The sequence below is a fragment of the Phaethon aethereus genome, assembly GCF_964289735.1.
Source record: "Phaethon aethereus genome assembly, chromosome: 14".
NCBI classification, from domain to species: domain Eukaryota; kingdom Metazoa; phylum Chordata; class Aves; order Phaethontiformes; family Phaethontidae; genus Phaethon; species Phaethon aethereus.
The window spans coordinates 16634817-16651412 of NC_138590.1; the positions used below are offsets into that span (position 1 = coordinate 16634817).

At 41.4% G+C, this 16596-nt stretch overlaps 1 protein-coding gene across 1 annotated transcript in view; it reads right to left on the bottom strand.

The window, feature by feature from the left end:
• Positions 1 to 300: 300 nt before the first annotated feature.
• SPOCK1 (SPARC (osteonectin), cwcv and kazal like domains proteoglycan 1) overlaps positions 301 to 16596 on the bottom strand; it is a 317127-nt gene continuing 300831 nt past the window's right edge. Inside the window, exons 6-10 of the mRNA XM_082006106.1 lie at positions 15220 to 15336; positions 8285 to 8506; positions 7612 to 7674; positions 1686 to 1823; positions 301 to 652 (exon numbers count right to left, since the gene is read on the bottom strand). Of these exons, the coding sequence (XP_081862232.1) occupies positions 462 to 652; positions 1686 to 1823; positions 7612 to 7674; positions 8285 to 8506; positions 15220 to 15336 (731 nt within the window). The 3' untranslated portion in view covers positions 301 to 461. The remainder of the gene's footprint in view (positions 653 to 1685; positions 1824 to 7611; positions 7675 to 8284; positions 8507 to 15219; positions 15337 to 16596) is intronic.

Sequence of the window (16596 nt, forward strand, 5' to 3'; positions counted from 1 at the left end):
TAACAAATATGGACTAGAAAATGAGGCACCTACTTTTCCTTCTTCATGAAAGAAAAATAATGGTTTCTGATATGATTCCGGGTAAACAATTTACGACACAAATTCTCTAACATAAGAAGGGCTTTTAAGCCTTGTGTTGGTTTGTTGAGCCCCTTCTGTGATTCTTCTTTCACAGAATGTATTTCTTAGGCTGTGCAAGTGAGGATTAAGACATGAAATGTTTTTGAAACAAAATTCATTGCCCCGTGGATAGAACAAAAATCCCCCAAACCAACTGAACAAAAGCTGTATTCCAAACAGTCCTCGCTCGGAAAAAAAGTTGTCTTCCAAATTAAATAGACTATACAAAATTAAACTCAGTAGAGAGGGAATATTTGTGCCAGGTACTCTCAGATACAATTGCAGAGATATGATGTGACTTGCAATATTGTGCAAAACGTGAGTCCTCATTATGGTGGGCACTACCATATATAACCAATTTCATCATCCTTATCATCATCTTCATCTTCATCATCTTCATTAGCTGCTCTTACATGAATCTTCAGTTTCCCTTCTTTGTCTTTTTTTGCTGCTTCAGGTTCCTCTTCCAAATCATCCAACAATACAACAGATCCACCACTGCCAAAATCCCCTGAGGTTTCTTGCTCTTCTTCTGAAACAGGTGAGCAGGAAAGGTCATTCCCTCAAATGACACCAAATCCCTTGTTCACCGCTACCCTTGTCATTCAAGCCACTGTCATTTGCAATTTTACTTTTTAAATTAATTGGTTCAGCTACTCGTGAAACAACCTCTAAATTTCAATTTTCATCCTGAACTGGGATAAATATATATCCATTTACTCTGAAAAATTTACTTGCATAAAAAACTGTGCACCACCCTCCTCCTGGAGACTCGACTGGAGAGTCTCAGTTCACATGCATGCAGGCCAGAAAATCATTACTCATTTGTAAATACTTTCTTCCCATCACAACTCTGTAAAGCAGGCTAAAAATATTCCGCAAACTGATTTCATTTGAGTCCATAAACCACACTCTGCAAATGCAGCTATTGAGCCTAACATCTGTGATGTGATTCTGGGCATCTCCGACCTCCTACATCTCTGCTTTTTCTATTCCTTCTCGAAGAGGAAAGCTGCATCCACAACCGTCACTGAAGCGCTCTGAAGGAATACAGCTGAAATCCTGCTTGCCTAGGTGTAACAGCTAATTGGTGATTTCACATATCTACATAATATTGGCCTGTCAGCAATTCCATTGGGCTTGGTTGTTAATTTATAAAATTTTATACATTTAGGCCTTCCTTTGTCTGGAAGGACATTATTCACGGAGTCCCAGTAAATGTGTGTTCCAGACTACAAAGAACAACATATTTAATAACCATGCATAGCAATCCCATAGCCTTAATTTTAATATAAATTACAACCTTTTCCAGGCTGGTCACAAAAATATTTTCTTCTCAGTGGTTATTGCCTGTTAACTCCTGCTGCAACCCCCAGTCCAAAGGACCTATATGTATACAAGGGCCCCATTTGTAGTCTGAATAGGAAAATACAGCAGCACTTTGAACACTGGTCGTCATGTTTCCCTGCTGTCACTTTTGTTATCGTACTCCATCGTACAGCAATGGCAGGGTTTACAACAGTGTTAATTCCTTTGTTCTCTGAGGGAAGCACATCATTACTCACCACAACTAACCGTCCCTTGCTTTCTTGAGCCGGCTATCTCATTCCCGTACTTATCAACACACCAGCACTGCCCTGTGCTGCCATGGCACTGAGTGGCTTTGTAATAACCTTCTTCATTGCACCGTGGGATGAAAGCACCTGAATAAAATATAAGGTATGATCAGTAGTGCAAGCCTCCGTAGGAGCAAGCAGGTATATAGAGCATTATGAACTTGTCACTTATTTACATATAGATCTTTACAATGTTGGCAAGAAAGTATGTGTGATTATCTGGTGCCTAAAAGGGAGCGGAAATTAGGTATGATTAACTATTTTCAGCCACACAGGTCACTGCACAGTGGATAAATGTTTGTGTATACATAGCACATGGAGGGTGGTAGCATACGGTACTAGAGAGAGGTTCAGTCTGTCCCTGAATGATTAATATTCCCACAGAGCCCCTTTCAGATTTAACTCCCGGTTTTAAACTTTTCTTCCCAACTGGATTACTACCCCAACTTAATTAATTCTGCATTTCCCTTCCATTTGTACTCCTTCAGCGTTCGTAACGTAAGTCTTTCCACAGCACTGCCATCTGCTTGCTATTCACACTAATCTCAAGCACAACTTCCGACTGCCTGGGAGTTCCCATGTATGAAAGAAGTAATGATAAGCTTTACAGAGAGGGACAACAGCATTTGAAGTCGATACGTCTTTGGATTTGAAGCCCAAGATTGGTCTGACAATAAAACCAGTATGTTTCAGCCTTGTAGAGTGTGGTTCATTCTGGCTTCTGCAGACAGGGGAGCTCTCAGGAGGAACCCTTTTATTGTTCCCACCATTTTCAGCAGTTACAGCGAATGTATTTCAGTATGAAAAGCCCTCTTGTCCTTCGAGATGAGTTAGCTTTATTCCCAGGGGAGGTCAGCACAGTCATTTTCCCTTCTTTACCAACTGCTTCAATTTGAAACATGGCAGAAACCCACCCTTGCCCCCAAATTTCTTGTCTCAAATGTTTGTGAGAAAGTATTTTTCTGCTTTGTCGAAGATAGCAGTGATTTACTGGTCATGCAGTAAGTTTTTTAACTAGTTCCATGTGTATAGCATCTCTTCAGACAGTTCATGTGTCAAAGGAGCTATTTCCACTACATTTCTCACAGAAAAAAATGAATGAGAGTGTGCTGCCCAAATGTCATGAAATTTCCTATATAAAAGATGTAAAAGTGGAAGTCAGTCAATCTCATACACCACCACGCCCCCCCATATAAAGTGAATCCTTGAATTTCCAAACTCATTGCACTGCAGATACTGTCTAACGCTTGAGCGCTGCTAATGCAGGCCTGGAAGACGAGAACAGAAACCTTTGAACATCTGCAGAAATCTTTGCATATTGGGTCAGTTTTGGAGATCACTTCACATCCATTAGTGAGAATATTTTAAATAATTTCAAAACAAGATCTTATAGCAGGTTTGCTTATAGGTACCACCATTATGTTCATGTACAAATGTAAGCATACTGATGACTACCAAAGACTCGTTTTCATTGTTCATAAAAACACAGTTCTAATAACCATGTATATGTACTCACCTCTGCAGGCTTTTGTAAGTTAATGCTCACTGTTCAATCCTTTACTTCGATATTGATTGAGAAAGTTTTTTTTCATATTTATGCTCATGGCTTCTCTCTGTTAAGCACTCCAGGTGTTTATCAGACTATACACAACCTTGGGAAAAGTGCTCAGGTGTTGATTTTGAGCTACTGTAAATCAGCAGAGCTGTACCAGTGTCACTGGGGCTCCCTTGTTAAATCAGATGAACATCTGGCTCCAGGGAAGAATCAAAGGAGGAACCTCAGTGGCATTACAGGGTGAGCACAGAATGGCTTCTGCATTTTAAACTGTCTCATGCTTTCTCTTCTTCCTTGGGCAATGCAACCTCTCCCTTCTTTGAAACAGGGCTTTTTCCATAGTTTCACTGTAAGGTATTAAAATGTTCCACACTGCCTGTAAAAGCCACAGATTTAAAAATAAGTTATGGCCCAGGCTCACTGCCAACATAACGGTGTGTGGAAAGGGTTCACACTTTGGGTCACAGTGAAAAGTAGAAGGTACTTCTGCATGGGAAATTTGTGCCAATTTGTACGTAACGCTGGATCTTTAAATATTTAGCTACGCATACTAACGCCACAGTATTTGCCAACCATCAGAGGGATGATTATAGCACGTCCTCTCCAATGTGTCAGGTGCAGGTGATAATGTGGTGAGGAGACAGTCACTGGGAGCAAGTGGTGTACAGTGTGATGGTTTGTCCTGTGAATCCTGCACAAATCAGCCCCAGTGTTCATTAGAAATAAGCTGTGGCTACAAGCTCTGGTGGAGCATGGCATCCGGACAGCCCATTTAGTGCCAACATTTCACCCCATAATTTGGTTTGGTGTCAGAGAGCATCCGCAGGGTTTGGAAGGAGAAAGGAGTTCCCGTTTCCTCTCCAGAGGTTCTGGCACAGACGGTACTTCCCCACAAGTGCAGAGAGGAGTGCTGGCAGACCAGCATTACTATGAAGCACTGCAAAATGTTAGCCACTCCCCACTGAGCTGCCTCCGGCTAGCGAATCCTGCTTTCCCTGTCTCTCTTCGTCCCATGGAGTATTTAATTATTCCACACAAAGTTGAACAGTTACTGCCGCATCTATATCCTCTTTACGGATCCAGACCTCTATCTCTCTTGTTTTTTGCATAATTTCCTTATCTATATAATAGTCCCCTTCTGCAGAGGACATGGGGAGAATAATTATATGCTAAAGATAGTGAAGCACACAGGTAAACGCCTGGCAGAATTAAGTGCTAGCCAGCACACAGCTCCCCATATTAGCTGTTATGTTAGCTAAATTCACAGGGCTGATATGGAAGAAAATAGTGATGGGAGCAGAAATTTATTACCTTAGTGATGTGGGAGAAGCATTATCAGGCTGCACAGTTGTATGCTCTAAAAGTACATTCTCTGCAGTTAATTGTACTCTAGATAAATCTGGTAGGAAAAGATGAATAGTGCTGTTTACTTTTTAATTCAGTCCCCTGGGATGCTAGACTCTATTTGAAAGCCTCCAAATTCAACATATCTAATGGCAATGGCTTTGAAGTACTTCGTTGCAACTGTCATGTGTTTTGAAAAATACATAGAGAACAAAATATCAAAAGTCATCATTTTTTACCAATGGATACAAGTTAACAGAAATCTTCTTCATGTGTACTGTCCAGACTGTAAATGCTGTGCTCTATTATGCCAGGGACAGAGAGGAGAGAGAATAATTAAAGGCAGTGTCTGTGAAAATATTCATCCCTCTTTTCAATCTTTATTGTTGCTACAAGCATATATTTTGTCACATGTATGTTTTGGTTTCGATTTGCATGATTTTTCAGTCAGTGAAGAGAAAAGGCTATGTTTTCCACTGTATAAATAGCTGTGAGATCAGATTAAAATCTCACAGACAGGTGCTGTTATGCAGGCAGACTTGCAAGGCAGGTGAAGCAGAGTTCCTCTCTATATTATAATTTTCTAGCTTGTGGAACAACCTATGCCTGATGCTTCTGATTTGTTGAGCTTAGCTACTTTCATTCTTAATTTTTTTTTAATACAGTTGACTAGAAGTTATTTGTGGTAAGAATCACACAAAATCACAGAATAATTAAGGTTGGAAAAGACCTTTAAGATCATCAAGTCCAACCATCAACCCAACACCCCCATGACCACTAAACCATGTCCTGAAGTGCCACATCCACACATTTTTTGAACACTTCCAGTGATGGTGACTCCCACCACCTCCCTGGGCAGCCTGTTCCAATGCTTGACCACTCTCTCTGTAAAGAAATTTTTCCTAATATCCAATCTAAACCTGCCCTGGTGCAACTTGAGGCCATTTCCTCTCGTCCTATCGCTGGTTACTTGGGAGAAGAGGCCAACACCCTCATCACCACAACCCCCTTTCAGGTAGTTGTAGAGAGCGATAAGGTCTCCCCTCAGCCTCCTCTTCTCCAGACTGAACACCTCTAGTTCCCTCAGTCGCTCCTCATAAGACTGGTTCTCCAAACCCCTCACCAGCTTCGTTGCCCTTCTCTGGACACGCTCCAGCACCTCAATGTCCTTCTTGTAGTGAGGGGCCCAAAACTGAACACGGGATTCGAGGTGCGGCCTCACCAGTGCCGAGTACAGGGGCACGATCCCTGCCCGGCTCCTGCTGGCCACACTAGTGCTGATACAGGCCAGGAAGGGGCTGTTCTTGCTATTTTACTTTGTCATTTTACTCCTGCTGTTGCGATCATATCCCAGCATGTGTGCTACAACTGCCTGCGTGTTGTACTACCTGCAATACAGCCATCACTTCTCCCTGCACACAGAACAAACCACTTATGTTTAAAGCTATATGACGTTTATTGCATATAGCAAATAACAGCAACGCATAAAATAAATATGGGATATCCAAAGTTATCTATTAGGAACTGGGCTTCTTATTCTTTTAGGTTGCTTTGAAAAATCATGACACCCATGAGACAGAGAACACCATGACTTCCTCTGCCACAGCATGCATTCCAACACAAATGCAAAATATTTACTGAACGGAGCACGCATACAACCGAGCGATCAATCCTCCCTTTGCTCCCACAGCTATGAACAGCAGGAGCTATAACTCTGCAACATCTTAATCTTTATGTGAACTTGCTATGAAGGGATGAGGAAACTAAACCATAGTCCCTGTGGCCTTTGGGAGTGTTTATTCTTATTTTAAACCAATGAATCCAGGTTGGGATTGTTCATAAGGTACCTGAACCTTGAGTCCAAATGGCAGTGGTAATCTGGGAATGGAAGGCTTTGGCAAAGATGAGCTTTGCAGAAGCCCTGTTTGCAGGGTCTGCTAACGATTATCTAGAAACATCAGACTAAAATCTGAGAGCAACCTGAGAAGCAGCCTGCAATCTGAGACGCACTGCAGCAGAGCTGACATGCATGCTCTGTGCTGCAGCTAGTGATGCTGTAAGAACTTGACATGAGTTCTTGGCGCTGGGCATGATAGGCTGGGCCTGAGGTAAGCCAGACCCTTCGAGGTTGAAATGCAGTGCTTTCTGTAAACAGAGACTTTCATCTGTACTGGTTTGCCTCGTGTGATTTGGCTCTAGGTACACAAATGCGTAGGACAGAAGTTTCAGTAAGATTCCACCACACAAACGCTAGACTACGTAACACTCTGTGATTTTAGGGTGTGGAATTAGTTACCTTAAATTTACTCAGTTCAACAACCTGATTTTTTAGCAATTAAATGGGAAAATGCCATCTGGGCCTTTATTTCACCGAAGTTTAGATATCCATCAGAGCGATGTAAGTTATGGATCACTTCAGGCTCCCAATAGTCAATAAAGAGGGGCAGGCATTATCACATCTTGCAGCATTAAGCATCCTGCAGGGCTGCCTAAAGAGAAGTGATTTGAACTCCTTTTTCATATACATGGAATATACTGAAATATTTTAAGGGTGATTAGGCAAAACTGAACCCCCAGGTATGCATGCATTGCACCATAACTAGAAGATGACATGAACCCACTGGCTATGCACTGTGGCACCTTCAGTCACCCTTTAAAAATAGGAGGTCTGAGTATCAAGCAACCTCTGTACTTATTCTGACCTACGAGGTGATGAAGGCAGTATTAAGCTCTGTGCAGACAAGGCTTTGCATTTCTGTAACTCAGTTCTGAACCCTCTGCCACGCTGACACATATTCTGTATGTTGCTATCTCATTATTTGTTTAATTTCATAGTGTCAGGTCTATGCTCCATGGTGCATATTCCTGACTCAAAACATTAGTCTCTAATTGAAAAACCATTACTGCATATAAAGTTACAATAATGACGGAAGCTTTAATTAGTTGAGTAAATGAATAGCAAGTAATCGAACTTACCCAACAGACTCTTCCCTCTACTTAGCTTTTGAATTCTATTCATTTCATTCTGGCAAGGAAGACCTAAAATATAATGTATGAGAATCAGTTTCCAGATGGTACGGGACAGACTCTGTAATGACTGGCTTCACTACTGACATGAAATGTAGACTACTGTACACCTGGGAACGAAAGAAGCACATATGCTGGTACAGTACTGCAAAACAAATTTATGTCATTAGCTCCACTAATTAAAAAAAAAAAAAAAGCAACACACTGTAGTTGAGAATAGTGTTTGGGGGCCATTTTCATTGTTAAACCATTTTTCCTCTCTTTTCAACAAACTGACATAATGCCAGCTCTCTAGTTTATGATTTGCTAATGGACTAATTTCTGCATTAATAAAAGAGAAAGTTCTTGAGCTTTTTATCAGCAAAAGAGCTTACTTCTAGACTGCGTGCACTGGCACTTACTACTTCTCTGTTTGTTTTAATGATCAAGGGATATTAATATAGCTCATCTGTGACATTAAACATTGTTACACAATGCCCTTTCACACCAGTGCTGAAGAAAAGAGCTTTTTAACGCGACTGACTGCCAGTTACTCAAACCATCTCTATAAGCAGGTCAATCAAGCCTGAAATACAGGGAGACCCAAACAACTCCTCTTTGTACTGCAAATTGCACAACTCACCGCCTGGCTTCTGGAAGCAGTAGCACCACTCGTTGTTCGAAAGCTTTCCGTCTTTGAAGGAGTCACAAGAGTTGAAGAGCGGCTTGACACATGGCTCATACTTATCCAGGTAAATGGCACTGATCTCTGAGGGATCCAGCAGCAGGTCATAGTTCATGTCAAGTTTGTTGAACATCCAGCCTAAGGAATCCTTACAGATCGGTAGTATGCTGGTGTCAAATCCTGTAAGTAAGTGCAGTACCCCAACTGAACCTGAGCACACTCACTGCACGGGCATCATTATTAACCTGAAGCCTTTCTAATTTTTTTTGGCTGAACATTAACTTGACTTGCACAAAGGAGAACAAAATTCTAAGACCCAGCTGACTGACTAAAGCTTAAAACCCAAGCACAGCTACAGACTAGAGCACTACTCACACTGTTTAGGAGCTGGGGGGTGGGGAGGGCTGAGATTCATAGCTGATCACTGCAATTCAAAGTTTTTTCTACTCAAAATCTTCTTACTTTTTTTTTTTCTGTCCTCAGTCCGAGTGGGTTGGCCTTATTCCAAGAAACTGAAATGTGATGAGAAAAGGCTGCATCCACTGGATTTTCAAACTAAATAGTTTAAATGCAATTTAAATCCTGTTTCCCAGACCCCGTTCTAGTTCCCTAATCAAATTCTTTCCTACTGTGCTTTCACCTTCCACCTCTCACCCCAGCTTTTCACTCTCCAAAGCCTTGCCTCTTGTGGTGGACAGCAAAATGCTCTGATTTGATTGCGAGCTGTCTGGGGGAGGCAGGGAAAGAGAAAGGATGAAGTGTCACTTTTGCTTGCACCACTCCGAAGAATGCCACTGCTTCTGCTGGGAGCTCCTGAGACCTGCACACGCTCTTGTATGCCATACCAGCGCTATTCCCTTCTTGTGGCCTTCAGGATTGTGCAGCAATACAGGATTCTGCTCTTCCGGCGCTTTGGAAACCATCATCATAACTCACTTTAATAGCCCAGATCCTTAAAAGACTGCAGCAGCAGCAGTGGTTGTCACAGAAAGACTGTCATGCATACAGATACCCACAATGTGTATGAGATACTTGTTCCAGTATTCTGCAGTCTCCATAAAAACAGTAGCATTGCCTTTCACAAACAAGTCAGAGCATTATAAATCCATATTGTCACTGCATTTTCAACTCTCTGTAAAAACGTGGACTTACTTCCAAGTTATCTATGATGCAAGAAAGCATATTTGTAATGTAGAGCTTAACAAATCTAATAATAAGGATATCGGTTTCAACAAGGACTCAGAAACGTGCATGCATCGGCTGGGGATTTGCAGGCACAGACCGCACCTGACCCATGTGCCCTGGGCACCTCGTGCTCACGCTGTTTCAGCTGCGTGCGATAACCTGCCTGTGCACTATTCATTCTGCTATGGGCCACGTGGAGAAGCCTGATGAGCTTTTTCCTTTTGCTGCATCTTTCATTGAAAGAGGTCAAGCTTAGCCTTATTTGCTGTACGTGTCTAGTCCCATTTCAGGATGCTGCTTTGTTAAAGTGACACCTAAGATGTTGCTGGAATCAAGCTGACAGTCTGTCCAAGCTCTACCTGCTATTTTAAGGGTTAGTCCAAGGGAAGGCCGTGCTTTATGCTCTGTGCTGAAAGCTGTGCTTTTTGTATGCAACTACAGCTGAAGGCGTCAGTGACACGGAGGAACAATCGGAAGGGTTAACTAATGGGAAGGTTTATGTCATTCATAATACATGTTTCTCTACGAGAGCAAGAAGGTAACACCATTTCCTCCGGGCTAGGGGCAGCTCAGGCAGGGAGGAGAGAGATCATGCTGAACATTTCATCACATTTTTGTGCTGTTATCTCCTCTAACATTATCTAATCAAGTTTGAGCACAGTGAAAAAGAACAAGGCCTTGTGAATAGATGTAGGGAGAAAGTCTGCTTGCCTTGCTGAAGCAATTAGGACTATTGACTAAAATTATTTTATTCATCTGAAGAAGGCAAGCAGGATTTGGTCACTGTGCAATCTCTTGTTGAGTGAAAGGATTATAGAATACTTGACGTTGCCTTTACAAAGCACCAAGAAGCAGGACACACAGTCCTGCCTTGTGCAGGTGTATGCATTCCTGATTCCCCCCCACAGGGCAGGTTAAAAGTAGTCAGGGGTGGATCATTCAGCTGCATGGTGGAGTGGGGATTGGTACATGACTCAGCTATCCCAGTTTCACAGTTTCCAGGGTAAAAACAGCTGGATTCCCTTGGCTTCTCTTTTCCTGCACAGATGCCCTCTCTGGTGATGGTCTTTACGCACTGTTGTGGCACTTACTGGTGCTAAGGTGAATAACTACAAGGTCTGTTGTACAACAAGTTGAGTATGGTACGTGTTGCTCAGCCCTGTGGTCTCTCAAGGTCATCTCCTAACCGGCAAGGATCAACACAGGGAGGAGGAGATCCTGGCATGAACTTGCCCCTGACAGTGTCCATGGATTATTCCCGAGTCTGTTTTCGTCCCTGCTGGGAAGTCTGTATCTGTGTGTACAACATGCACTCAGGGGTACTACAGCAGCGTGCCCTCCGTGCTGATCTGTCTGAGCAGATGACAAGATAGTGACTGATGTGAATACGAAGCTGCTCCGTGACATACCATCAGGGCCTGGATGCAAGATACAATCACGAAAGGTACTTACAAAGCCAGTTAATTACATTAGTTGAAGAGTTTTTGATTGTAATTTCTTATAAACAAGGGAGCTTTCATTGTTGTGACCAGAGTTCCAGACCGGGTTTATCAAGAGGCTGTATTATTAAGCAGTGCTGGATTATTAGATAGTGTCGTCTGGAAGTCTTTAAATATTACAGTGGTAAGTGCGATGGAAAGTCCTTAACTAGATGGTTATTATCAGTGAAAAGGTTAAATTTTTAAATTGTCCCTCAATATGTGGTTGAAGGATACTAGTAGTATCTACCTCCATTTCATATTTTCTCCTAGTAAAAGCTACTGCTCGTAAAACACCTTTTGCAACGCTGCATCTGCAGTCTAAAACCAGCAAGCCTGGATGCTCTCAGCACCCAGCAACAGGAATGAAAACAAAGTGTGCCCTGAGTGTGCCACGCAGGCTCTGACGTACTCTCAGGGCAACTGATGGAAAATGGTTCTCGGAGCTCACTTACCTTCACTGGGAGGTCACTGTGCTTCCATCAACTTGGTAAGACCAAGTGATGTTGAATGAATTAACTCCTTTTTGGAGTCTTTTGACATACTTGCTTATAAATATGATGCAATATGCTGGATGAAATAAACCACATACTGTAATTCTGTAATGAATTACGTGCCTGGTTAACAGGCTGAACTTCTAGCACAACAGACCCAGAATAACAGTAACCTCAGTGAGAACTTTTCTGCATCTTTTTCTGCATCAGTTCAGGGTTGCAGTGCCTATGGTGAGAAGCAAGAGAATGGTACAGGCTCCATATCCCTTCTGCTCTTGGCTCCTTGGCAGAGGCTGCCAACAGAGATGCCAGTTACTGTCAGTTGTGGTGGTGGTTGCTCTCATTTAGGCACCTCCTCACAAGGACCTGGATTGAGACCATCACGTTTCTCATTCCGACTGACAGCTGTTCAGCATCCTAACAACTTTCATTCACTACAGATCTGGAAGGAAATCAAACCAGTGACCTACATGTAAAAGTCTCATGTCCCATTAATACGTAAAATGGTCCACCTCCTCTGAATTAAAATAGAATTAAATTTAAAAAAGTCGTTAAGTGAAAATTCTAATTAAAAATAAACACACCTTCTGGCACATAAAATTATTTTCCCTCTTCAAGAGTTGACTTACATGAGCCAGTTTTATTTTATTAAAGTACACTACAATTAACTTAACAGGGGAATAATTAACCTAATTTCCCCCATCACTTAAAATAAAGGAAGGAGGAGAAGAAATGTTCCCCAGAAAAAATCCTTTATATTGCATAGATCTCTAGTAAAAGAAAAACAACTCCCACTCCAACCAAAGAGACTATCTAGGTACAATATGGGAATGTTATGAATTATCAACAGGCTCAGGAGCAATTTGAATCTGATATTACTACCTAATTAGTTTTATTATTTCCTCATGTCAAAGCATGTCCCTGAGTTGCTTACATTATTTACTGAGGAGATTTCAACTGCACAAAGCCTGAAGAAGACAAAGTTCCTGGCCTACGGTGCTTTGCTGGGATCTGGCAGATAGCTCATTGAATGAAGGTTAGAGATTTCAAACCCAATGATTTGTCCTCGTCCCTTTCATTTCAAGAGAGTTAAAAAAAAAAAAAAAAGAGTGTACTTTTTTCTTCACCTGGGGGTGAACTTAATACACTCAAAAAGCTTATTTATGCTCACAGTAACATCTTGAAAATTTAATGTAGCATAGAGAAATCTCTGCTGGAACACCTTCTCTGGACACCTGATGTGTCCGAGGCATCGTAGTCATTGCATCCCACCATCTGTTCCTTTTACTGCCCCAGAGGCATACCCAACATGGATTACTTTGAGGATGTGCATGCCTTTTAAGACTCTACAGGCATAACCAAACCAGTACAGTTTAATGAAGTGATCAGCCTGGTGAGGAGGGCAACACATGCAGAGCAATAAAAAAAGGGCAATCTGTACATCAGAACGTATTTCCAGAGCCACGTGTGTCCTGTTTGCCAGGATTCACACAACGGGTTTTTTTTTCAGCTTGGGTATGTGAACTTTGCTTTGAATTCTGAGCCCTGTTTAAGATGTTTTTCATTTTTACAAATGTTTGAAGTTTAAGTTAGAGGAAGCCAAATACTGCCATCCTTACTCTGCGTGTATTTTCAGTGCTACCAGAGAGAATTGGAGCTGCAGAATTTCGTACATCCAGATTAATACATGAATACTGTTGCAAACTCTTAAAAGGAAAAAACCAAACCCAAGTTTTGTGGCATTCAAAAATGATTTAAGCACCTTAACTCATAAAGTTTCTTTCTTTTTTTTTTTTTAAATGACATATAAGAAAATGTGCCAAACTAAGTCAACAGTCTAAAAATTAACATTGTTGAGATCAAGTTGATCATCAAGGCAGCCTTTCATATAAAAGCTGCCAGGTATCAAACTAAACTAAAAAGAGATAACAGCTCTTCTGTGAATCAGAGCAAACACTGCAGAATAACCAGGAATGTTTTTCGCACTGAAATTGCTTCAGCAAAAAAAAGACCTGACATGTTTAGGAAGGAATTTGGCCTTTGGTAAGCTCCTCATGAGCAACTCATGGGAATCTGCATGAAAAACATCCTTTTGACAATCTGATGAAATGAGATTTTGTGTGGTTCTGGGCCCAAAGGACTTCAAAGTTTTAAGTCTCCAGCGTTTTCTGTCATGGTGTCGGAAATGAATTCACATCTTGAAGCCATGATTGGCTGTACATCCAGTTGTCTTTTTGCACTATGGTTCAGCTTCCTCCACGTGATAAGAATACTCTTCTTGGAGCACCATTTAAGAAATATGTTGAACATATGGTTTTAAAGATACTGACTTTGTTGTAAATACTATTGAAACTAAGGGACATATGAAAAAGGTTGTTTGCACAAAATATGGCTTGTTTCACCACATAGTTTTAGGATACAGTTATTTGGCATTAATGAAGTTTGACTACAGTTTTGAGCAATAGAGCCTGTGGTATATTCTGCCTCTTTAGGAAGAGGCAATCTAGTGCTACACAGCTCAGAAGCAGCACAAAAGAAGAGGGGCTGTGGAGACATGGACCTACAGTAAATGCTCATGCTGATGTGCAGCACATTTAGCACCTCCAGCCTCACACTACAGGAAAACAAGGCGCTGGGGTCGAAAGAGCTGTAAAAGGGAGCAGTTGACTGAACCCTTTAAATTCTGTGTGTGCTAACCCTGGCTTTAGGCAGCTTGTATCAGAGAATCAGGGCAGTGAAGGTGAGCCACAGACCTAGATAAAATTTGTGCATCCTACTTTGCAACCCAGGGATCCCTGTGTTTTGGGACATACTATTTAAAAGGATTAATGAGTCCTTACAGAAAAAAAATTCTGCTCGCTGATGAACATGACCTCTTTTGATGCTGTTATGTGAATCTTTCCCATCCCTCATGGGTAAATGACATCAAAATTAGTCATGTTGGCTAAACCCACAGAGAGTAAATGTCCTCTAAACTATTAATTTTCTTCCTTTCTTAAAAAACAAAAAGCATCAAAGGAAGCAAAGATGGTGTTATTAAATACCTGGGACACAACAGATTCCAGCTTTCCACACCATTTAACTATTCCAGCTTCGTGGCTGTGATGTGGATGTTTTTATTATTCTTTCCCTTATATAAGGTGCTAGCAGGAAATTGCAAAATAAAATCAAAGTGAGATTTTCCAACATTGGCATAATTTTCCCCATGCTTGTATGCCATGCTTTTGGCTAGTGCCACTGACACTGGGTCAGAAAATGCTTGGCCATGAACTGGGAGGTAAGCATATGCCACGCTCCATCCCCAAGAAGTGATTTGGATGCAGCCACACTGATTTGGAGGGTCATGGAGTTTAACTGTACAGACACAAACCATGTCATGCTATTTAACCTCGGGGCTTGAGAAAAGTCCCTGGGCAGTTTTATTTACTGGTATAGATGTGACCTCCATGGCCACCAGACACAGTTATTTGCCTGATTAACTTGTAAAGGTCTCTCTGTCTCTGACTGCCAGTTTTTAGAGCAGTTTGGGCCAGAGAGAGCACAGAACAACTGCAGCTCCTTTAGAAAATGGTGCAGCTATTTATTTGCAGGATCAGGTCTCCCGCATACCTGCCTACTTGCTGGCTCCTGCTTGGCGTGACGCTGTAGCACGAACAGCTGTGCTCAGCTCAATGCTCTCTTGGGCTGGGGAGCTGCCTACAACACTCAATATTCAACGGGAAAGGTGTTTTCTTACTGCCTTGTGCTGTCTCCGAGCTTGTCGGTTTGATGACACGATTCGCGTCCTCGTGAAGAGCACCGAACCAGTCTTTTAGTCGCGACGCGAGATTCCTCAGTTCTTTGTCTGTGCAAGCTAGAAAAGAACAAAGCACCAGATTGACTCAAGAGCACCAGCAAAAAACCTTACTCCAGATAGTTAGAAAAATCTTGTTTATAGTTGCAAAATCCTTCTCATTAAGAGCTCTGAAGTAAAGGAGAAGTTTAGGGAAAAGGATGCGAGTTAAAAAGAAAATATAAGTCATTATGAATTATAAGTTGTACTCAAGTACTTCCTCGGGAGCTGACATGAGTTGTGATGGAAGAAGTGACACACAGAGCTACCCGCAGGTTCTCAGTTAGAGCTATGTGACTAATTTAAAAGTTTTCACCTTTTAGGATTTCAGACAAAAATATCTGTCAAACAGATGGGGAGGAGGAACATGCTTGCCTAGACGCCCTACTCGAACAAGATGCTAGGAATAATTTATAATCACATTTGGCTTAGTGTAAGGCTATTATCACAGTAATAGGAAATATATATACTTATTTGTATACATAAAAAAGAAAATTGTTATTTTGCTCTAGTTCTACTGCAAATGAGACATTGCCACCTCTGAAGGTTGTCAATTCCATTTTGTCAGCTAGGTAAAACATTTCTTTTCTTATAAATTTTTGCTGAGAAATATCTAATTTTCCTAGAAATTTCTGCTAACAGATTAATGTCCAGCTGAAGCAAATATTTTTAAGGAGGAAATCTGCATTAGTCACCAGTTTCTGTCAGGAAAAATATTCTGTTTCTGTATCATGTTTAGTGCTTAAAATTCACATGCTCAAACAATTTTATTATTCCTGCTGTGCACTCATTCTACATTTTAAATGACATTTCTTGGAATACAGAGCAAGATTTTATGGCATAGAGGCAGACATCCTTCACAGGGCAAGCGACAATATGTCTTCTCCAATTCACTGCACATTATAATATTCCTCCTTCCACCTTATTGAAGAACAATTGAGTCCCACAGCTTGTCTTCCCAAGTTAAACTCACCGCTCCAATGACTGCAGTGAACTTGCTGGTATCTCACGGTTGTGGTGAGTATTTGTTTGTTCTCACAGTTTTTTTTGGGTCAGGAATAACTCTGAAGTTAAAAATACGACATTGTAGCTTTTTCTAAGTGGAAAGTTTTTTAGCATATTGGGGAAGAGGGGCAGGGAAGAAAGATTTTCCTGTTTTCTGTAAAGCTGAAAGAGTTTGATAGATTTTCCCATTAAAGATAAAAATAAGAAGATCACTATCCCACTAAGGCTGAGTCCAGGTAAGGAAAAATCAGGTCTTAAAGAAAAAAACAATTAATG